Below are 24,469 nucleotides of genomic sequence, written 5' to 3'. Positions count from 1 at the left end.
TTATCATGGTTTCAGGAAGAAGCACATGATATGTTGATAAAGACAAGTTTTCATGGTTTCAGGAAGAAGCACATGACATGTTGATAAAGACAAGTTTTCATGGTTTCAGGAAGAAGCACATGACATGTTGATAAAGACAAGTTATCATGGTTTCAGGAAGAAGCACATGACATGTTGATAAAGACAAGTTATCATGGTTTCAGGAAGAAGCACATGATATGTTGATAAAGACAAGTTATCATGGTTTCAGGAAGAAGCACATGACATGTTGATAAAGACAAGTTTTCATGGTTTCAGGAAGAAGCACATGACACGTTGATAAAGACAAGTTTTCATGGTTTCAGGAAGAAGCACATGACATGTTGATAAAGACAAGTTATCGTGGTTTCAGGAAGAAGCACATGACATGTTGATAAAGACAAGTTATCATGGTTTCAGGAAGAAGCACATGACATGTTGATAAAGACAAGTTTTCATGGTTTCAGGAAGAAGCACATGACATGTTGATAAAGACAAGTTATCATGGTTTCAGGAAGAAGCACATGACATGTTGATAAAGACAAGTTATCATGGTTTCAGGAAGAAGCACATGACATGTTGATAAAGACAAGTAACCATGGTTTCAGGAAGAAGCACATGACGTTCTGTGCCCAGGACTGGCGCCACGCCCCCAACTATGTAGCCAAGAGCTACATGGAGCAGGTGGAGCGCCAGGTCTACTTCCAGGACGTCAGGCTGCAGATGGACGCCAAGTTGTGGGGCCAGGAGTACAACCGCCACAACCCCCCAAAAAAGGTGAGGGTTAGTGCAACACCACAACCCCCCCAGAAAGGTGAAGGTTAGTACAGCACCACAACCCCCCAAAAAGGTGCAGGTTAGTACAACTGTCACAACCCCCCCAGAAAGGTGAAGGTTAGTACAACACCACAACCCCCCAAAAAGGTGAAGGTAGTACAGCACAGCACCACAACCCCCCAAAAAGGTGAAGGTTAGTCCAGCACCACAACCCCCCAAAAAGGTGATGGTTAGTACAACAGTCACAACCCCCCAAAAAGGTGAAGGTTAGTACAACACCACAACCCCCCAAAAAGGTGAAGATAGTACAGCACAGCACCACAACCTCCCAAAAAGGTGAAGGTTAGTACAGCACCACAACCCCCCAAAAAGGTGATGGTTAGTACAACAGTCACAACCCCCCAAAAAGGTGATGGTTAGTACAACCGTCACAACCCCCCGAAAAGGTGAAGGTTAGTACAGCCGTCACAACCCCCCAAAAAGGTGCAGGTTAGTACAACTGTCACAACCCCCCAAAAAAGGTGAACGTTAATACAACACCATGACCCCCCCAAAAAGTGAAGGTTAGTACACCACCACAACCCCCCAGAAAGATGATGGTTAGTAAAACAGTCACAACCCCCCAAAAAGGTGAAGGTTAGTACAACACCACAACCCCCCAAAAAGTGAAGGTTAGTACAACACCACAACCCCCCCTAAAAAGGTGAAGGTTAGTACAACAGTCACAACCCCCCCAAAAAGGTGATAATCAGTAAAACAGTCACAACCCCCCAAAAAGGTGATGGTTAGTAAAAAGTCACAACCCCCCAAAAAGGTGCAGGTTAGTAAAACAGTCACAACCCCCCAAAAAGGTGATGGTTAGTAAAAAGTCACAACCCCCCAAAAAGGTGATGGTTAGTACAACAGTCATAACCCCCCAAAAAGGTGATAGTAAAACAGTCACAACCCCCAAAAAAGGTGATGGTTAGTAAAACAGTCACAACCCCCCAAAAAAGGTGAGGGTTAGTACAACAGTCATAACCCCTCGAAAAATGTATTACGTTTTTGCCACAACAGATTTCTTTGTATGAAATTTAGGCTGTTCTCCCAAGGGACAACACTTTTGTTCCCATGGGTTCTTTTACTTATGCTTAGTGTATGCTGCACAGAGGACCTTAAGTTATCATCTTATCCAAATGATTAACATCCAGACCAACACTCATTGTCTAGTGAAGGGGGGAAAATACTGGCCAGTGTTCTCAGATTCTCTCGCTTCATTGGCGGATGCATTGCCACTTTCCTCAGTTTTAGTTTGAGAAGTACGACTGACAAAACCCCTCAAAACAGGTGAGCTGTCCTCTGTTTCAGTTTCAATTTCAAGGTGGCGTTAGAGCATGAGGACATCCATACATGCTGCACCACATGCAGTGATAGTGGAAGGTGGCCAGGTGGTAATGTGTCCAAGAGGGAATCGAGAGAAACTCAGGGTACAGGTTCAAATCCCACACTCACAAGACCTTGAGTGGTGGTCTGGATACTTGTCATTTTGATGAGACAAGAAATCAAGGTCCTGTGTGCAGCATACATTCAGTGCATGTTTAAAAACACACAAAAAAACATGACAATGAAAAGGTTGTCCCTGGCAAAATCATGCAGAAAAGTAGCAAAGCAAATACACTTGCATGGTGAAAGAAAAAAGATAAAGGGTAGTGCTGTGCTGTGGTGACTTGCTCTCCCCAGTAGAGAGAGAGAGAGAGAGAGAGCAACCCAAATTTCACACAGAGAAATCTGTTGTGCCAAAAATAGCAAATCAACACAACACCCATCCCATTGGCTGAAAACTGGGGGACGGAGGCAGGCACCTCGTTTGTGGGTTATGAACAGGGGAAGGTGGGGGGTGGGGGTGGGGGCGGGGGTATTGAATGCATTGCACTGTGAGTCACCCCAGTGTGTATGTGTGTGTGAGTAAGGAGGGGGATGTGGGTGGTTGAATTTATAGCCATTAAGCAGAAGACTGGCATGTGATTGATCAACCTGGCTGTTGGACTTAGAAAAAAATGTTATTCAATTTGTTCTTGTTTGACAGTGTTTATGTACAGAAAACTTTCATTTAAAAAGATGATTGTAGATACTGTTTGTCTCTTCTGTTTGGGGTGGGAAGATGGGTGCTTGAGTGCTCTGTATGTACATGTTTGTCTGTGTACATGTATAAGTGTGTGTGTGTGTGTGTGTGTGTGCACTCGTGTATGATATATTATCATGTGGATTTTGCATTTTGTGTGTTGGAGAACAGTGATTTCTTACAACTAGCAGAGCAGCTTTCATCATCAGACACATACTTTGGACACCCCTTGAAAAAATAATCATCATGAGTTGTTCAGTTTGATAGTGTGGAAAAAAACAACCATATGTGTTTTCTGACCTTTCCATTTCTCATAAGGGAAGATGGTGGTTGCTGTGGAGGGTGGGAGGGGAGGTACTGTGAGGATTGTTGTGGAAGGTGGGGGGTTAGAGAGGGGGGTACTGTGAGGGTTGCTGTGGAGGGTGGGAGGGGAGGTACTGTGAGGGTTGTTGTGGAGGCTGGGAGGGGAGGTACTGTGAGGGTTGTTGTGGAGGGTGGGAGGGTGGGAGGGGAGGTACTGTGAGGGTTGTTGTGGAGGGTGGGGGTTGGGAGGGGAGGTACTGCGAGGGTTGTTGTGGGGGGTGGGAGGGGAGGTACTGTGAGGGTGGTTGTTGAGGGTGGGGGGTGGGAGGGGAGGTACTGTGAGGGTGGTTGTGGAGGGTGGGAGGGGAGGTACTGTGAGGGTTGTTGTGGAGGGTGGGAGGGGAGGTACTGTGAAGGTTGCTGTGGAGGGTTTAAGGAGGGGGGAGGGTTGCTGTGGAGGGTGGGAGGGGAGGTACTGTGAGGGTTGTTGTGGGGTGATGGGAGGGGAGGTACTGTGAGGGTGGTTGTGGAGGGTGGGAGGGGAGGTACTGTGAGGGTGGTTGTGGAGGGTGGGAGGGGAGGTACTGTGAGGGTGGTTGGTGAGGGTGGGAGGGGAGGTACTGTGAGGGTTGTTGTGGAGGGTGGGAGGGGAGGTACTGTGAGTTTGGTTGTGGAGGGTGGCGGGTGAGAGGGGAGGTACTGCGAGGGTTGTTGTGGAGGGTGGGAGGGGAGGTACTGTGAGGGTGGTTGTGGGGGGTGGGAGGGGAGGTACTGTGAGGGTTGTTGTGGAGGGTGGGGAGTGGTTGTGGAGGGTGGTGGGTGGGAGGGGAGGAACTGTGAGGGTTGTTGTAGGAGGGGTGGGAGGGGGAGGTACTGTGAGGGTGGTTGTGGGGGGTGGGAGGGGGAGGTAATGTGAGGGTTGTTGTGGAGGGTGGGGGATGGGAGGGGAGGTACTGTGAGGGTGGTTGTGGAGGGTGGGAGGGGAGGTACTGCGAGAGTTGTTGTGGGGGGGTGGGAGGGGAGGTACTGTGAGAGTTGTTGTGGAGGGTGGGAGGGGAGGTACTGTGAGAGTTGTTGTGGAGGGTGGGAGGGGAGGTACTGTGAGAGTTGTTGTGGAGGGTGGGAGGGGAGGTGCTGTGAGGGTTGCTGTGGAGGGTGGGAGGGGAGGTACTGTATACCTGTCTACAAAAATGCTGCAGATGTTGCAGGCAGTAAACTGAGAGTGGTGAGGAGAGGGGTATGGATGGGGGAAGGGGAGAGGGGATGGAGTATGGGGTGGGGAAGGAGGAGGTGCATATAGACAGACAGCAGATGTCTGTGACAACACAACAGTGTGACATGAAGGTGGCTGAAAGGTAAAGACACACACCATGATAACACAACAACGTCATGTGAAGGAAGCTGAAAGGTAAAGACACCATGATAACACAACAGTGTCACATGAAGGTAGCTGAAAGGTAAAGACACACCATGATGACACAACAGTGTCACATGAAGGTAGCTGATAGGTAAAGACACGCACCATGATAACACAACAGCGTCACACGAAGGTGGTTGAAAGGTAAAGACACATCATGATAACACAACAGCGTCACATGAAGGTGGCTGAAAGGTAAAGACACCATGATAACACAACAGTGTGACATGAAGGAAGCTGAAAGGTAAAGACACACCATGATAACACAACAGTGTCACGTGAAGGTAGCTGAAAGGTAAAGACACCATGATAACACAACAGTGTCACATGAAGGTAGCTGAAAGGTAAAGACACACCATGATAACACAACAGTGTCACATGAAGGTAGCTGAAAGGTAAAGACACACCATGATGACACAACAATGTGACATGAAGGAAGGTAGCTGAAAGGTAAAGACACACCATGATGACACAGTGTGACTTGAAGGAAGGTGGCTGAAAGGTAAAGACACACCATGATGAGACAACAGTCACATGAAGGAAGGTAGCTGAAAGGTAAAGACACACCATGATGACACAACAGTGTGACTTGAAGGTGGCTGAAAGGTAAAGACACACCATGATGACACAACAGTGTGACTTGAAGGTGAAGTGATAAAAGACCTTTTACCTTCCATCCATTTATTTTCTGCAAACCTTTATATTCCAGGTGGACATCTTCCAGATGTATGTGTTGGAATTCAAGAACCGAGCAGGGTCTCCTCTGTACCATCTGGAGCACTTCATTGAGGGCAACTACATCAAGTACAACTCGAACTCCGGCTTTGTGGAGGAATCCTACAGGCTGACTCCTCAGGTATTGTATGGTGGTATTTCTTTGTTGCAACAGATTTCCCTTTGTGAAATTCGGGTTGCTCACCCCAGGGAAAATGCACCTAAAACAGTGTATTTTTCTGCCTTCAAGTGTTCTCATTTTCCTACCAGCTGTATTTTTCTACAGAATTTTGCCAGGGACAACCCTTTTGTTGCTGTGGGTTCTTTTACATGCGCTAAGTGCATGCTGCACATGAGACATCAGTTGATCATCTCATCCAGACTAGCATCCAGAGCACCAGAGTTTCAGAGTTTGTTTATTCCCATTAACTCTTTCGAGTCATAGAGAAACAAGGAAACATGACAATAACAGGATGATGGCCACAGAGGAAGAGCGAAGATAATTTAAAAAGAAGAAACAAAAAGGGGGATAATACAAATGGGGGAAAAATAAAATGAAATAAAAGGCCAAATGTAATCAGCAGTCTGGTACAATGCAATAGGAATAGACAAATGCACAGATCATAGCTTAGATTTACAATACGGCTCTGTATCTGACTAGTTGAGCCTGAACTGGGAACTGGGTGGTTAGTTGGAGCATAGCAATAACAATGACATGGTGTAACAAAATAAAATACGCAATAATTTGCATGTTACTTTAGCACCCATTTGCCAGTAATACTGGGATTGGTTTCATATATACAGGAGAGAAAAAGACGTATAAAAAATATGATTATGCAATTACAAATGGATATGTACGGGGATGCAGTGTCAAGATTTACACAAGTCATTGTTCTAATTCCTATTCAACAAGTACAGTTGAGGCATAAGTGGCAAAGAATCCGGACTGAAACTGGCTTCTAACAAAACACATTAAAACCTTCTTTAATGAATTTAGCAAAATTTAGTAACTTTTTCTTACTACTAATAGACATTAATGTGGCATATTTGTGGAAGTTGGGACGTGTTCTGTAATACTTAGGTAAATACTGATTGTAGAGATTTTGAATTGCAGGACATTCCATGACAAAGTGGTATTCATCTCCCACTCGATTCGTGTCACAAAGATGACACAATCTTGCTTCTTGCGGTATGTTCATGTGTCTCCCTTTCTCAGTTGGTAGTTTGTGATTACTTGTTCTGAGTTTCAACATTGGGATGCTGTAGCACAGTGGCAAAATGTCTAGATAATCTTCAAAAGTTGTTTGGCTTTTAAATAAACTGTAGTTATTGGCTTTTGTAGAGTTACGACAAGTTTCTACCCATTTTTTGTGCATAACTATCTTTAAGTCTTTGGGTCAGATTGTTATCAGCCATGCAGTTGATACAGATTGTGGATAGTACCACACAAAAGACAGCCCATTTTCATCTAGAATCTGTTTGATTTTAAGTAACCAGTCATTTTTGTGTATTTTTAAATTAAAATATTCAGTTAATGTGTTCAGCATGCGAGAGGAGAATTTTTTACTAGTCAATGTGTCAATGGACAATTTGTGCCAGGATTTGATCATTCGGCAATATACATGCACAAACAGGGGGAAAAGTCCCGTTTCACCATAGTTGAAACAGTTTGGAGTGCTTTTCTTAAGCCGGAGTATGTATTAACAGTATTCCAAGTGTAATGATTCGGCAACGTCAACGCAGTTATTACCCCAAACTTCACAGCCTTAAGTTAATATTGGCATGACCAGTGAAATGAATAAGTCTAACTGGCAGGAAATAGGGAGCTGAAGTTGTCTGCTTTTTTCTGCTTTTTCTTAACAGTGCCATCATTGCCCATCTGGCCTGATCTTTAAATTGTTTCACTGCTATGTTAAGCTTACCATTGAAATTGAAAGTCAGTCTTGGGTATTTAAAGCAAGTAACGTGTTCTAGAGTATTTCCATTAAGTGTGAACGGGTACTGGTAATTTGGTTTCTTACAGCAGAATACCATTATTTTAGTTTTGGGGCAATTCACACTTATTTTCCAGTCATTACAATATGCTTCTAGTTCGTTTAGTGCCTTCTGAAGCTTAGCTTCTAAGTCAGCAAATATTACTGTATCATCAGCATACAGAATTAGCAATAGTTTGAGGTATTCAGATACTCTTTCATCATGGCTTAGTCCCATATCAACAGGGGAGCAACCATTCCTGATAAGGTGGGTTTCCACATCATTCACATACAAAGCAAACAAAAAGGGGGATAGGCTTTCACCTTGACGAACACCTTGATAAACTGCAAAAGACTCAGAAACGGCACCATTTGAGGAAACGCATGAAACAATTCCTTTATACATGTTCCTGACAATATTGAGGAACTTGCCATTGATTCCAGAGCGAATGAGTTTTGTCCATAAGCCTGTATGTCATACTCTGTCGAACGCTTTCTCATAATCTATGAAAGCGCAGAACAATTTTTTCTTCATATCATTCAAACATTATGTCATTCAAATATTTCATTACAAAGATGTGATCAGTTGTGGAGTGCTTAGGTCTAAAGCCAGTCTGGTTTTCGGAAAGAATATCTAAGGTATCAGAAAAGGTGCATAGTCTTTCATTGAGTGCAGCAGTAAAGAATTTAGCACTGCATGAGATTAATGTGATGCCCCTGTAATTATTTGGGTCGTTTTTGTCTCCTTTATTTTTGTAAATGGGGACAATGGTACCAGTGAGCCAGTCATCTGGTAAGGTGCCAGTTTCAAATATTCTATTGAATAAATTACACCAAAACTGTTTTAATTTATCAAAGGTATGATAAATGGCTTCATTGATAATTCCATCAGTTCCGGGGGATTTATTATTCTTTAGCTTTTTAACAATAGAAAAAAGTTCTGCTTCTGTGAAGCTTTTATTGAGAACTGCTTTTTGCTTCATCTGATTCGATAAATTCTCCCAATAATCTGTCAGTTTCTTCTTCCTGTGAGAGTATGGTCTGGTCACTTGTATTTATTTAGGACAAATTTTCAAAGTGTTCCTTGAATTTGTTTAACAGAATTGTTGTTGCTTGTTTATGGTTCTTCCCATTTATAAGAGACCAGTAGCGTTTTGGATCATGCGATTTCATTTTTCTTATATCATTAACTATAGATTTTCTGTACCTTTTTTCAGCTTTTCAAATTGTGGATTTGTACTGTTAACATGCTGCTTTCATCTCTTGTTTTAGAATCACATTGTCCTTGTTGTTCAGATGAGCGTTTCTGAATGTCTTCAGTTTAACATCTTTCCACTTGAAGTGATATTAGTTTCTGAATTTGTTGTATTCTCTACTTAGTTTACATGCTTGGTCAAACCAGGCCTTGTTAGTGTTGTGTACACATTTGGTGTTTGTTTCCCACTCGAGGTCCAGTGGAAGGGGAGAGAATGCTGGTGAGTGTGGGATTCAGACTTGTGGGCTCAGATTCTCTTGTTTCCTAGGTGGATGTTTTACCATGAGGCCAACACTCCAGGAATGTAAAAGCATCATTAATGTTTAAAAAAAAAAAAAAAAAAAAAAAAGAGAAAAAAGAATCTGGTGGCTATCATGAAGAGATAGGTGGACAACACACAGTCAGTGTAGATAGGTGGACAGTCAGTGTAGATAGGTGGACAGCACACAGTCAGTGTAGATAGGTGGACAGTCGGTGTAGATAGGTGGACAGCACACAGTCAGTGTAGATAGGTGAAACAGCAGGACAGCACACAGTGTAGGTAAGTGAAACAGCAGGACAGCACACAGTCAGTGTAGATAGGTGAAACAGCAGGACAGCACACAGTGTAGATAGGTGAAACAGCAGGACAGCACACAGACAGTGTAGATAGGTGAAACAGCAGGACAGCACACAGTCAGTGTAGATAGGTGGACGGCACACAGTCAGTGTAGATAGGTGACAGCACACAGTCAGTGTAGGTAGGTGGACAGCACACAGTCAGTGTAGGTAGGTGGACAGCACACAGTCAGTGTAGATAGGTGGACAGCACACAGTCAGTGTAGATAGGTGGACAGCACACGGTGTAGGTAGGTGGACAGCACACAGTCAGTGTAGATAGGTGGACAGCACACAGTCAGTGTAGGTAGGTGGACAGCACACAGTCAGTGTAGATAGGTGGACAGCACACAGTATAGATAGGTGGACAGCACACAGTCAGTGTAGATAGGTGGACAGCACACAGTATAGATAGGTGGACAGCACACAGTGTAGATAGGTGGACAGCAACAGTGTAGATAGGTGGACAGCACACAGTGTAGGTAGGTGGACAGCACACAGTCACTGTAGATAGGTGGACAGCACACAGTCACTGTAGATAGGTGGACAGCACACAGTTACTGTAGATAGATGGATAGCACACAGTCACTATAGATAGGTGGACAGCAAGTGTAGATAGGTGGACAGCACACACAGTAGATAGGTGGATAGCACACAGTCACTATAGATAGATGGACAGCAAGTGTAGATAGGTGGACAGCACACACTGTAGATAGGTGGACAGCACACAGTCACTGTAGATAGGTGGACAGTCAGTGTAGATAGGTGGACAGTCAGTGTAGATAGGTGGACAGCACACAGTGTAGATAGGTGGACAGCACACAGTCACTGTAGATAGGTGGACAGCACACAGTCACTGTAGATAGGTGGACAGTCAGTGTAGATAGGTGGACAGCACACAGTCACTGTCAAATTCCAGCATCCTGCTGGTGGTTTTGCCTTTTTACCATTATTTTGTTCTTATATTGCCAGTTCCAGTGGTTCTTATTACACAAATTGATTACATTGTTATTTCTGCACTTTTCTGTAGTCCATGAGCTACACAAACCAAATTTATAAACAAACAAAAGATATGTTTAAAATGCCGCATGGATTGGTCTTAAGGAAAGAAGCAACAGTTTGTGCATTGTAAATGATGGTAAATTAGAGAATATTAACAAATGCATTGATGTTTGCAGTCAGGTGGCTCACTTCATGCAGTGCACCTGAAAAGGCCGTTTGTCAGTTGGGTGGGTTGTAAGCAGTATGATTTGATTTGGTACACGTTTGCAGTTGGGTGGGTTGTAAGCAGTATGATTTGATATGGTACACGTTTGCAGTTGGGTGGGTTGTAAGCAGTATGATTTGATATGGTACACGTTTGCAGTTGGGTGGGTTGTAAGCAGTATGATTTGATATGGTACACGTTTGCAGTTGGGTGGGTTGTAAGCAGTATGATTTGATATGGTACACGTTTGCAGTTGGGTGGGTTGTAAGTAGTATGATTTGATTTGGTACACGTTTGCAGTTGGGTGGGTTGTAAGCAGTATGATTTGATATGGTACACGTTTGCAGTTGGGTGGGTTGTAAGCAGTATGATTTGATTTGGTACACGTTTGCAGTTGGGTGGGTTGTAAGTAGTATGATTTGATATGGTACACGTTTGCAGTTGGGTGGGTTGTAAGCAATATGATTTGATATGGTACATACAGTGAGAGGTGAGAGAGTGCGTGTGTGTGTGTGCGATGCCAGGCGTTCAGCCACTTCATGTTTGAGTGGTCAGGCCACAAGCTGGGTATATACAGTGGAGGTGTGTGGGATGCCAGGCGTTCAGCCATGGTCAGGCCACAAGCTGGGTACATACAGTGAGAGGTGTGTGTGATGCCAGGCATTCAGCCATGGTCAGGCCACAAGCTGGGTACATACAGTGAGAAGTGTGCGTGATGCCAGGCGTTCAGCCATGGTCAGGCCACAAGCTGGGTACATACAGTGAGAGGTGTGGGTGATGCCAGGCGTTCAGCCGTGGTCAGGCCACAAGCTGGGTACATACAGTGAGAGGTGTGCGTGATGCCAGGCGTTCAGCCATGGTCAGGCCACAAGCTGGGTACATACAGTGAGAAGTGTGCGTGATGCCAGGCGTTCAGCCATGGTCAGGCCACAAGCTGGGTACATACAGTGAGAGGTGTGTGTGATGACAGGCGTTCAGCCACTTCACCTTTGAGCGGTCAGGCCACAAGCTGATCGTGGTGGATGTTCAAGGGGTGGGCGACCTGTACACTGACCCCCAGATCCACACGTCTGAAGGCACTGACTACGGCGACGGAAACCTGGGGCCCAAGGGCATGGCGTTGTTCTTTCACTCACACGTGTGCAACACCATCTGTCAGAGCCTGGAGCTGGCGCCCTTTGACATGGCGCCCTCTGAACTCACGGTGCAGAGAACTCTGTGCGACAGACAGGTCAGTTGAACGATGTGTGTGTGGGGTCATTCAAGCAGTGTCACGTGTGTCATATCTAGAAGCAGTGTGCGGTGACACATGTCATGTGTGTTATGCCCAGAAGCAGTGTGCGATGACACGTGTGTCATGTCTGTCATGTCCTGAAGCAGTGTGCGGTGACACGTGTGTCATGTCTGTCATGTCCAGAAGCAGTGTGTGGTGACATGTGTCGTGTCTGTGATGTCCAGAAGCAGTGTGCGGTGACGTGTGCGTCATTTCTGTCATGTCCTGAAGCAGTGTGCGGTGACACATGTGTCGCGTCTGTTATGTTCAGAAGTAGTGTGCGGTGACATGTGCGTCATGTCTGTCATGTCCTGAAGCAGTGTGCGGTGACACATGTCGTGTCTGTCATGTCCAGAAGCAGTGTGCGGTGACACGTGTGCGGGGGTCGGAGGAGCTGTGCCTCAGTCCCTCCCCGCGGGAGATGGTGGACCTGACGGCCCTGCTGGCTCGACACCGCTCCCACAATTCCCTGTCCTCGGTGGACGACGACGACCCCATGCCCATGACCCCCACCAGTGAGGATGAGCCCATGTTCACAGACACGGACAGCCCTGGCTACCGGCCACGGAGACGCTGCATCAGTGAGACCACCACGGAGAGTGAGGGCTCCATCACCGAGGTGAGCTGCTGATGTCAGTCTGTACATACTGTCGACTACCCTCTGAACGTCCAGTGTATAGTAAATGGGGTTAAAAACTGTAGTGAGGGCTCCGTCATGGAGGTGAGCTGCTGATGTCAGTCTGCTGATACTGTAGAATGCCCTGTGACACCCAGTATCTAATAAACTCCCTTCCCCCATTTAGGGTTACAAACTGTGCTATGGATGAAACCCCTTGAAACGCTTACCCCCTTTTTTGGTTGAAAATTGTGGTAAAGGTGAAACATTTTGTGAACACTCCACCACCATTTGGGGTTACAAACTGTAGTAAGGATGAAACACCTTGTAAGCACTCGCCCCCCTTTTTGGTTAAAAACTGTGGAAAGGATGAAACACCTTGTAAACACTCTCTCCATCTTTGAACAGATTCACCCTAAAGTTCGGAGTGGGTGTTTACTTGGTTCTTTACCCTTTGTATGGGAACATTCCCTGACATTTTCCCCACACAGCACTGGGTATTTCACCCCATGTGGGGGGGCACATTCCCTGACAGTTTCCCCACACATCATTGGGTATTTCACCCCATGTGGGGGCACATTCCCTGACAGTTTCCCCACACAGCAGTGGGTACTTCACCCCATGTGGGGGCACATTCCCTGACAGTTTCCCCACACAGCACTGGGTACTTCACCCCATATGGGGGCACATTCCCTGACAGTTTCCCCACACAGCACTGGGTACTTCACCCCATATGGGGGCACATTCCCTGACAGTTTCCCCACACATCACTGGGTATTTCACCCCATGTGGGGGGGCACATTCCCTGACAGTTTCCCCACACAGCACTGGGTACTTCACCCCATATGGGGGCACATTCCCTGACAGTTTCCCCACACAGCACTGGGTACTTCACCCCATATGGGGGCACATTCCCTGACAGTTTCCCCACACATCACTGGGTATTTCACCCCATGTGGGGGGCACATTCCCTGACAGTTTCCCCACACAGCACTGGGTACTTCACCCCATGTGGGGGCACATTCCCTAACAGTTTCCCCACACATCATTGGGTACTTCACCCCATGTGGGGGCACATTCCCTAACAGTTTCCCCACACATCATTGGGTACTTCACCCCATGTGGGGGCACATTCCCTGACAGTTTCCCCACACATCATTGGGTACTTCACCCCATGTGGGGGCACATTCCCTAACAGTTTCCCCACACATCATTGGGTACTTCACCCCATGTGGGGGCACATTCCCTGACAGTTTCCCCACACATCATTGGGTACTTCACCCCATGTGGGGGCACATTCCCTGAATGCAGGGGGGGGGAGGGTGTGCGTAGGGGGGTTCATAGGGTGTATTGCCCAATGCACAGTTGTTGTTTTTTTACCAAAATGGGTGTGTCATAAGTTGTATTGCCCAATGCACATTTTTAACCCAAAATGGGGAGGTGCATTTATAAAGTGTATTGCTCAATGCACATTTTTAACCCAAAATGAGGGGGTATGCATTCGTAAGGTATATTGCCCAGTGCACAATTATTGACCCAAAATGTAGGATGGCATTTATAGGATACTGGGCGTTAAAAGGTAGTTAACAGTAGTAATTTCCATGATAGAGCTTATATTTCATGCCGGTGATGGATCTTGCATGTTTTTGTGAAGGTATGGATTTTTTTCTTGTACATAAGATTTCATTAGGAATATATATTAACTTCCCGCCTCCAAAATTGAAATTCTGGCCCATTGTGTGATTTAATTTTTGTTCTGTTTTTTCTAGGGAGATCATGCCAAGAATGATTGTGATGTAGGTAACAGGTGTGTGTGAGTGAATCCCAGGGTGATAACACATGGACTGACATCAATGTGATGTGTGTTCTGAAAAGACTCCCTTGGTTTTTTTACTGTGTTTTTTCCTTTCATGGTAATCAGTATTGTTGAAGTGCTAAGGTGTGTTGGAATAAGTTTGCCTGTGCATGTTCATGAGTGTGTGTGTGTTTGAGTGAGCATATGTGCATGCGTGGTGCATGCTTGAGATAGGAAGAGAGATAAGAGGAGAAGGGGGTGGGGGGAATAATGAATCTGACAGCTGCGGTTCTTTCAAATGAAAGACTTGCAGTCTGAATAAGTGCAGGTATTTCCTGACTACTTGTATTACTTGTAGTGTGACTACTTGTATTACATTTACGCAGTTCACCTGCACAGTTCTGTGCTGTGACTACTTGCATCACACTACATGGTTCACATGCAGTTCTGTGCTGTGACTACTTGCAGCACACTTACATGGTTCACCTGCACAGTTCTGTGCTGTGACTACTTGCAGCACACTTACATGGTTCACCTGCACAGTTCTGTGCTGTGACTACTTGCATCACACTTACATGATTCACATGCACAGTTCTATAGTGTGACTACTTGTATTACATTTACGCGGTTCACCTGCGCAGTTCTGTGATGTGACTACTTGCATCACACTTATATGGTTCACCTGCACAGTTCTGTGCTGTGACTACTTGCATCACACTTACATGGTTCACATGCACAGTTCTGTGCTGTGACTACTTGCAGGTCTTCAGTAAATCAGGCAGTGGTATTGGGGGAGACGTGAGCACGTGGATGTTTGAAGCTAGAAGCGCCACAGTAGTTTGTTCCACCCACATGGGTGGGGACAGCGTCAGGCAGTGTCACCTTGTGGCTGGGGACAGTGCTGCATGTGTGAGGCTCTGTTCATTCTGTTGGGTTTCCTGTGTGAGCCCTGTTCGCTCTGTTGTTTCCTGCAATTTGGATATGCATTTGGTGGTTTCTATTTTTTCATTCTTTTTTTTTTTTTTAAAAAGGAAAAAAAAAGAAAATTTTTTTTCTTCAAATTTTGGGTTGAATTTGTTTGTTGATATATTATGTGTTTTGCCTACTTTGTGTGTGTGTGTGGAGATTGAGACATGCTTCTTTTTTGCCCCTTAACTGTGTTGCTGACAAACGTACTTGTCAGTGAAGGGCTGTCACCTCACTGAGATAAGACACAGCTTACAGGTCAGGATCTCAGTGAAGGGCTGTCACCTCACTGAGATAAGACAGAGCTTATAGGTCAGGATCTCAGTGAAGGGCTGTCACCTCACTGAGGTAAGACAGAGTTAACAGGTCAGGATGTCAGTGAAAGGCTGTCACCTCACTGAGATAAGACAGAGCTTACAGGTCAGGATCTCAGTGAAGGGCTGTCACCTCACTGAGGTAAGACAGAGCTAACAGGTCAGGATCTCAGTGAAAGGCTGTCACCTCACTGAGATCAGATAGCTGACCACTTTCATGTAAATCCAAGGGTATTAAAGAAAAGTAATCATTCCACTATCCCCCTCCCCCCACCCCAGAAAAAAAAAAGCTTTTGTTCATTCTGAGAGTTAATGTTCAACAATGTTTATTTGAACTGTTGATTGAAAAAAAAAATCCACCTTCAGTTTTGCAGTTGTTTTTCATTTACAGAGTTTATGGTTTGAGTGTGGATAGGCATGTGTGTGCATGCATATGTGCACATGTTCATGTGTGAAAAGAAGTGAGCCAGCTACATCTCTTGGTTATGTTTATATTTGATATCAGATGTTAGACAGCTGGATTTCTTTGTTGTTCTAGTTTGTTTTACATGTACAAGGATATCAGATTTAGCCTGCTGGATTTCTTTGTTGTTCTGGTTTGTTTTACATGTACAAGAATATCAGATGTTAGCCACTGGATTTCTGTGTTGTTCTGGTTTATTTTACATGTACAAGGTGCCTTTTAATCACTTAGTTACCGTCTTCATAACAAACCGACAGGTTGCCACTCGTAGAGTTTGCTATGTTGTTTAGAAAATGTAGTTTGTTTCTTTAATGATGGAAAAGAAGTTGCATGATATGGTAATGATAGTTTACTTTTTACTTTTTTTGCATGTTTTAAGAAACACCACAAAGCCCAGTACAATAGCAAGATGTTACACATACACAATTGATATTTGCTTGAGAATTTATCTTCTGTTTTTTTCTGTAAGCATCGGTCTCTAATGCAGTAATGGTTGTATTGTTTGAGATAGGGATACTATGAGACAATACATATATTTGCATAATTTGTGTTTTTATGTAAAGATTCACTGACAGAAAACACTGCCTGGCAGACATTCAGTGAACTGGTATTCGGTACAGGCATGTCTCATGTCTTCATTAGAACTTTTACACATGATGGACCTCTGTTTTGGAAATCGCTACAACAGAATATCAGTGTTCCACGATTAATTTTTTCTAATCTAATCTCAAAACATGTTTGGGTAAACAGTAGTTTAAACAATAGATCTTTCTTCCCCCAGATCCTCTTTGTGCATGTGTGTGTGGGGTGAGGGTAAGGTGGGAGAGGTGTGTTAGTTGTGGGTGATGTTGATCAGTTTTTACAGTAATATTTTTAGCAAGTTTGAATCATAGCATTTTTTGTTATATTCATATGTCTTATAATTGCGTACCATGGTATTATTAAATGCACTTAGAGCCATAGGATAAGCATTGTATAAATGCAAATAATTGTTATCATTGTTATTATTATTATTATGAATTATTTATTATTACTACTTCTATTGTTATTTCATTATCCGTCGAAAGAGGAAGCTAGTCAGGGACACAGAGGGGAGCAGTAGCTACTTTTGTTTTCTCCGCATAGGTGGATAGTAGTTTGCACAGGACAGGAATTGGACTCCCTGCTGGAGTCTGCACTAGTAGGTCACGGTAAGTGTGTTAGATGAAACGTAATTTTAGGAAACAAATTTCTTTTATTATTATTAAGCCTTAAGTAAATGCATATGATGACGATGATGATGATGATGATAATCTGACAGTGATATACATGATTATCAGCATATAATGTTTGCTGGGTGACCAGCCACTGAACCCTGTTGATGGGCAGAGTGTGTGTAAACAGGAGGAAGAACGCCGACTGTTCTCAGAGGCCCTGAAGAAAGCTCACCGGCCGTCCTGTGTCAACATGGAGCTGGATTTCCGTCGCCTGTCCAACCTGATCATCGGGGAATCCGTCCTGGGCCAGGTGGGTCAGTCCGCTTTCCCGGCTCTCCTGGCTGGTCTTGTAGTGCACTGCCCTCTCTCTCTTTTTGTTTAGGGTTTTTTGTTTTGCTTTTTGGTTGCTGTCCCATTATCTGTGCTATTTCAGTGGCGTTACTACCAAGCTGCGCATTCCAAATCCACACCTGGTTTCTTTACTGAAGACAAAATATTACATTGTGTCAGTATTTAATAAAGCTTCAGTTTCATTTTACAGTTTTAGTTTCTCAGGGAGGTGTCATTGCATTCAGTCATTTAGATCCATATATGCTACAGCACATCTGCTAGGCAGATGCCTAACGAGCAGCATATCCCAGCGAGCTTAGTCAGGCCTTGCGTTCATATATATTTGTGTACCTATCAGAGTGGATTTCTTCTACAGAATATTGCTGGAGGACAGCACTCTCATTGCTATGGAATCCTTTTCAGTGTGCCAAGTGTGTGCTGTACGTGGGACTTTGGTTATGTCTCATCCAAATGACTGGATGCTCAGTTTGATTTTCAAGTCAAACTTGGGAGAAGGGTCGTAACGGCAGTTCAAACCCAGACCGTCATGGACATTGTATTGGCAGATCAGCTTTTAACCATTCTGCCACCTTCCACCTGTTTCACCACATCCACCACCTAGTTAAACAGACCTCACACCATGCTGACAGCGCTTTACCACCCCACCCTCCCCCACCTCCACCATACTAATTGACAGCTCTTTTCTCCCCCCCATTCCCACACCTTCACCATGCTAATTGATAGCTCTTTTCTCCCCCCCCCCTCCCACATCTCCATCATGCTAATTGACAGCTCTTTTCTGCCCCCCCCTCCCACACCTCCACCATGCTAATTGACAGCTCTTTTCTCTCCCCCATTCCCACACCTTCACCATGCTAATTGATAGCTCTTTTCTCCCCCCCCCCCTCCCACATCTACATCATGCTAATTGACAGCTCTTTTCTCCCCCCCCCCTCCCCACCTCCACCATGCTAATTGACAGCTCTTTTCTCTCCCCCATTCCCACACCTCCACCATGCTAATTGACAGCTCTTTTCTCCCCCCCCCCCCCTCCCACACCTCCACCATGCTGATTGACAGCTCTTTCCCCCCCCCCCTCCCACACCTCCACCATGCTAATTGACAGCTCTTTTCTCCCCCCCCCTCCAACACCTCCACCATGCTAATTGACAGCTCTTTTCACCCCCCTCCCTTCCCACACCTCCATGCTAATTGACAGCTCTTTCTCCCCTCCCCCCCATACCTCCATCATGCTAATTGACAGCACTTTCTCTCCCCCCCACCTTCACACCTCCACCATGCTAATCGGCAGCTCTTTTCTCTCCCCCTCTTCACACACCTCCACCATGCTAATTGACAGCTTTTTCTCTCCCCCCCCTTCACACACCTCCACCATGCTAATTGACAGCTCTTTTCTCTCCCCCCTCCACACCTCCACCATGCTAATTGACAGCTTCACACACCTCCACCATGCTAATTGACAGCTCTTTTCTCCCCCCCTTCACACCTCCACCATGCTAATTGACAGCTTTTTTCTCCACCCCCAGATTGACCACACCTCCACCATGGTAACAGACAGCTCTTTACTCCACCCTCCACCATACTGACAGCTCTTGACTCTGCCCCCCGATCTCTTTTTCTCCACCACTGGATTGACCACACCTCCACCATGCTAATTGACAGCTCATCTCCCCCCTCCCCCTCCCCCCCCCCCCCACACCTCCACAATGCTAACTGACAGCTCTGTACCCCCCCAACCCCTGATCTCTTTTTCTTCAACCCCAGATTGACCACACCTCCACCATGCTAATCAATATCTCTTCTCCATCCACCCCCACCCCTCACACACACACTCACATACACCTCCACCATGCTAACAGACAGCCCTTTACTCCGCCCCTCAGATCCCTTTTTCTCCAGCCCCAGATTCACCACACCTCCACCATGCTAACAGACAGCTCTTTCTCCCTCCCCCCTCCCCGCGCCCGCCCCCGCCCCACACACCCCCACCATGCTAACTGACAGTTATTCACTCCTCCAGATTCACCACGCCATGGCCAAGTATCACGAGATGGGTCGGTTCAGTGTGGAGGAGGGGGATGTGGACTGGGAGGCGGCGCTGTTTCATGAGGAGCACGCAGCTCAGCTGGGGGTGGTGGAGGCCACCATCACTCTAGCCAGGCTGTACCTGGGACTGCCTAGGGACGTCCTGGTCAGCTGTTCTGTGCAGGTGTGTACATGATGCCTCGTCAACTGTTCTGTGGAGGTGTGTACTTGACACCTGTATCATACAGGTGTGTACTTGATACCTGTATCATGCAGCTGTGTGCACTTGATACCTGTATCATACAGGTGTGTACTTGATACCTGTATCATACATCTGTGTACTTGATACATGTATAATACAGGTGTGTATCTGACTCTGTATCATGCAGGATTGGCCCAGTGGTTGATGTGTGTGACAGAGGAGGATTGGCCCTGTGGTTGATGTGATGTGTGACAGAGGAGGATTGGCCCAGTGGTTGATGTGTGACAGAGGAGGATTGGCCCAGTGGTTGATGTGTGACAGAGGAGGATTAGCTCAGTGGTTGATGTGATCTGTGACAGAGGAGGATTGGCTCAGTGGTTGATATGTGACAGAGGATGATTGGCTCAGTGGTTGATGTGATCTGTGACCGAGGAGGATTGGCTCAGTGGTTGATGTGTGACAGAGGAGGATTGGCCCAGTGGTTGATGTGATGTGTGACAGAGGATAATTGGCCCAGTGGTTGATGTGATGTGTGACAGAGGAGGATTGGTTCAGTGGTTGATGTGATGTGTGACAGAGGAGGATTGGTTCAGTGGTTGATGTGTGACAGAGGATGATTGGCCCAGTGGTTGATGTGATGTGTGACAGAGGATTGGCTCAGTGGTTGATATGTGACAGAGGAGGATTGGCTCAGTGGTTGATGTGTGACAGAGGATGATTGGCCCAGTGGTTGATGTGATGTGTGACAGAGGATTGGCTCAGTGGTTGATATGTGACAGAGGATGATTGGCTCAGTGGTTGATGTGATCTGTGACCGAGGAGGATTGGCTCAGTGGTTGATGTGTGACAGAGGAGGATTGGCTCAGTGGTTGATGTGATGTGTGACAGAGGAGGATTGGCTCAGTGGTTGATGTGATGTGTGACAGAGGAGGATTGGTTCAGTGGTTGATGTGATGTGTGACAGAGGAGGATTGGTTCAGTGGTTGATGTGTGACAGAGGAGGATTGGCTCAGTGGTTGATGTGATGTGTGACAGAGGATTGGCTCAGTGGTTGATGTGTGACAGAGGAGGATTGGCTCAGTGGTTGATGTGTGACAGAGGAGGATTGGCCCAGTGGTTGATTTGATGTGACAGAGGATGATTGGCTCAGTGGTTGATGTGATGTGTGACAGAGGAGGATTGGCTCAGTGGTTGATGTGTGACAGGGTGATTGGCTCAGTGGTTGATGTGTGACAGAGGATGATTGGCTCAGTGGTTGATTTGATGTGACAGAGGAGGATTGGCTCAGTGGTTGATGTGATGTGTGACAGAGGAGGATTGGCTCAGTGGTTGATGTGTGACAGAGGAGGATTGGCCCAGTGGTTGATGTGTGACAGAGGATTGGCCCTGTGGTTGATGTGTGACAGAGGATGATTGGCCCAGTGGTTGATGTTTGTGACAGCCCGGTGTTGATGTGATGTTGATGTGTGTGACAGCCCAGCACAGAGAACACGGATGTGGGTGTGGACTACATGCTGCAGGCAGCAGAGGCAGGGGATCGCAGTGCCATGATCTACCTGGCCCGTGCCTTTGACACTGGCCACAACCTGGGCTCTCGCAGGTATCTGCTTTGGATCATGGTGGTAGGGATGCTATCCTTGGTCAGAGACCAAGCTGTAAGTGCTTTAAAATTATGGATTTAATTACACATACTTAACCGTGACCCAACTAGTGCAGACTCCGGCAGGGGTCTGACATTCCTGCCTGTGCAAACTACTATCCGCCTATGCGGAGCAGACGAAACTACGGCCGATAACCTCCCGGAAGTAGGTAACCTCCCCTTTGTCCCGCTGGTTATCGCCCTCTTTTTCTGGCAGCCATCATGACTCCTGTACCTGTGCTCTTCATACGGCTAAGTTTTTTCGTATTTTATGTCTGTCTGTCGATTCTCTGGCGTTCTTGTTTGTGGTCAAATCATGTCTCCAACCAGGTCACATAATTATGTAGCTCGATTGGGGAATCGTGCTAAAATTAAGGCGCGATCGCAATCGATTCGCTGACACTCTGGGCCCTCTACTCCTGGCCCTCTAAACAACGCCAACCCGCCGCCTTCTCCAGAAGGCTTTAAAATTATGGAGTCATTTTATTACATGCTGCCTACCTGGGTAAAGTCGACTGACAGCTGCCACTGGGGGCTCATCAGTTATTTTGCATGTTCTTTAGTGAGGTTTAAGTCACACACACATGGGAACTGACATCACTTTATGATCCTTAACATCTATACACAAGATTCAGCGCTAAATAAATACCATTATTATTATTATTATGAACTTTAACGTGTAGATTTGATCCTCTAACCAGTAAACTCACTCTGATGTCAGTGAGGTTTAGGTCACACACACACTGGAACTGACGTCACTTTATGATCCTTAATGTGTAGATTTGATCCTCTGACCAGTAACTCACTCTGTCAGTGAGGTTTATGTCACACACGCACTGGAACAGACATCACTTCATGATCCTTAACGTGTAGATTTGATCCTCTGACCAGTAAACTCGCTCACATGTCAGTGAGGTCACAGCCCCTCATTGACCAACATGCTCAGTACTCTTGTTCCTCATCGTCAAGTCATCTCGTCTTGCAGTATGGCCTCACTTGTGTCACTGTCGATTTCTGTCTCGGCGTCGTAGAGGTCAGTCGGCAAAGTTTCGTTGTCACTTTCAAAATCATCATCTGGTACTAACTGAATGTCCTCATCTTCAGAAAAATCATCAGAGAATTCGTCACCAGTGTCTAGGAGTTCATGTTCAGTGTCTGATCCTTCTGTCACAATTTCGACAGCCTCACGCAGGGAGTACATTCGCTGCGCTGCCATGTTTTTTGTGTAAGAGTCACGACCTTTCACCGGATCAAGGAAGATCACGAAAAAAAAGCCTTTCACATGGTTAACGGTCAAGGGGAAATTACTCAATTTTTCCTAGACTGGTCCCTCAAGAAAGCCTGATTAGTTTCCCTTTAATTGAACACTGCTAAGTGTATGAAAAAAAATCGGAGATCTGTTGTATCTTACACTTCGGCATGTCGTTCTGAGCAGGCGGAACAGCTCCGGCGCATCTCCAATGAGTTAATAGTAGTCATGTGTAGCAAAGAATTCAGAGACACATTTTCCTGACATTGCTTGATTTTTTTTTTTTTTTTTTTATCTTGCTAACATCAGCTGACAAGGAACACTTTTTGTGTTATTAGATTCTGTGTGTGTGGGTGTGGTTTCTGTGATGTGGTGTGGTGTGGTGTTATATGTGTGGAGGTGTGAACAGAACACAGAACAATATATATACACACACACGCACACATATATCTCTATCTATATATATCTATATATATATCTATATGGAATAATTTTGTCATGAAGCCTAGAGGTTTGTAGGATATAAAGGCACATGTGCTTGTGTGTGTGCACAGATCGCGATCGTGGGAGGACGCTCTGCACTGGTACGATGAAGCGGTTCACCAGATGAAGCAGGATGATGGGGGAGAGTTCGATTCCACCATGGAGGACCCTCTGTACCTGCTGGTGGCCAGACAGGCTGAGATGTACCTGGAGGGCGGCTATGGGCTGCAGAAAGACCCCTACAATGCTGGTCAGTGTCCTAGTCCTTTGTAATGATACTGTGTGTGAAGGAGCTCACTTTGTGCTGACACTGTGAAGGGGTTCACTTTGTGCTGACACTGTGTGTGAAGGGGCTCACTTTGTACTGACACTGTGTGTGAAGGGGCTCACTTTGTACTGACACTGTGTGTGAAGGGGCTCACTTTGTGCTGACACTGTGTGTGAAGGGGCTCACTTTGTGCTGACACTGTGTATGGAGGAAGGTGGCAGAATGGTTAAGACGCTCAGCTGCCAATACAGAGAGTCCGTGAGGGTGTGGGTTCGAATCCCGCTCTCGCCCTTTCTCCTAAGTTTGACTGGAAAATCAAACTGAGCGTCTAGTCTTTCGGATGAGACGATAAACCGAGGTCCCGTGTGCAGCACGCACTTGGCGCACTGAAAAAGAACCCATGGCAACGAGAGTGTTGTCCTCTGGCGAAATTACGTAAAATGAAATCCACTTTCATAGGTACACAAATATGTAAGCATGCACTCAAGGCCTGACTAAGCGCGTTGGGTTATGCTGCTGGTTAGGCATCTGCTCAACAGATGTGGTGTAGCGTGTATGGATTTGTCCGAACGCAGTGACGCCTCCTTGAGAAAGTGAAACTGAAAAACTGTGTGTGAAGGAGCTCACTTTGTGCTGACACTCTGTGTGAAGGGGCTCACTTTGTGCCTACACTGTGTGTGTAGGAGAAGACATAGTGTGTATTGTTGTAATGTTGAAGGAGAAGACATAGTGTATAGTGTTGTAATGTAGGAGAAGCCACAGTGTGTTGCGGTGCACTGTTGCAGGCGATCTGTTCACCAAGGCTGCAGAGGCAGCGACGGAAGCCATGAAGGGCCGGCTGGCCAACAAGCTGTTCATGCAGGCTGAGGAGGCCTGGGCTCTGCTGGAGGACGAGGAGGCAGCTGAGTGAGGCCTGATGGAGCTCACACCCTGGGTGGATCCACCCACCCTTCCACCCTCCCTTCCATCCCATACATCTCTACTACCTGGTACATCTTTACCACCTGGTACATGCCCTTAGGGCAGTAAATGTCCTGCCACCTGGTATATGTCTCTTCCTTGCTTGTTCCCTCCATGTAACCATGGATCGAGAAAACACAGCGGTGGTGGACTCTTCTCTTTTAGACATAGCTGTTGTCAGAGTTGACACAAGTGTGCACACTTGGTGCGTCTGGTTTTGATAGTTTGGTTCAAAAGGGTGCTTTTCACAAAGAGTGAAGTTAATTTTTTTATGATTTTAATTGAACATAAGAAGAAAACAATTGAC

At 45.9% G+C, this 24,469-nt stretch overlaps 1 protein-coding gene across 4 annotated transcripts in view; it reads left to right on the top strand.

Annotated features, from left to right (window-relative positions):
- LOC143281284 (eukaryotic elongation factor 2 kinase-like) overlaps nucleotides 1–24,178 on the top strand; it is a 35,270-nt gene extending 11,092 nt beyond the window's left edge. For 2 of the 4 annotated variants that reach the window (XM_076586420.1, XM_076586429.1), the window contains exons 4-13: nucleotides 627–795; nucleotides 5,326–5,472; nucleotides 11,333–11,593; nucleotides 11,991–12,254; nucleotides 14,021–14,047; nucleotides 17,173–17,295; nucleotides 19,357–19,545; nucleotides 21,039–21,163; nucleotides 23,006–23,184; nucleotides 23,988–24,178. In XM_076586420.1, coding sequence (XP_076442535.1) covers nucleotides 627–795; nucleotides 5,326–5,472; nucleotides 11,333–11,593; nucleotides 11,991–12,254; nucleotides 14,021–14,047; nucleotides 17,173–17,295; nucleotides 19,357–19,545; nucleotides 21,039–21,163; nucleotides 23,006–23,184; nucleotides 23,988–24,112 — 1,609 coding nt within the window. In that variant the 3' untranslated portion in view covers nucleotides 24,113–24,178. The remainder of the gene's footprint in view (nucleotides 1–626; nucleotides 796–5,325; nucleotides 5,473–11,332; nucleotides 11,594–11,990; nucleotides 12,255–14,020; nucleotides 14,048–17,172; nucleotides 17,296–19,356; nucleotides 19,546–21,038; nucleotides 21,164–23,005; nucleotides 23,185–23,987) is intronic. The other 2 variants (XM_076586439.1, XM_076586449.1) reach the window with 2 other exon arrangements.
- The last annotated feature ends 291 nt before the right edge of the window (nucleotides 24,179–24,469 follow it).

Source organism: Babylonia areolata, chromosome 1 (genome assembly GCF_041734735.1).
Source record: "Babylonia areolata isolate BAREFJ2019XMU chromosome 1, ASM4173473v1, whole genome shotgun sequence".
Classification (NCBI taxonomy): domain Eukaryota; kingdom Metazoa; phylum Mollusca; class Gastropoda; order Neogastropoda; family Buccinidae; genus Babylonia; species Babylonia areolata.
Note: the sequence above shows the minus strand (reverse complement) of the source record. Positions and strands in the feature narration are given on the sequence as shown.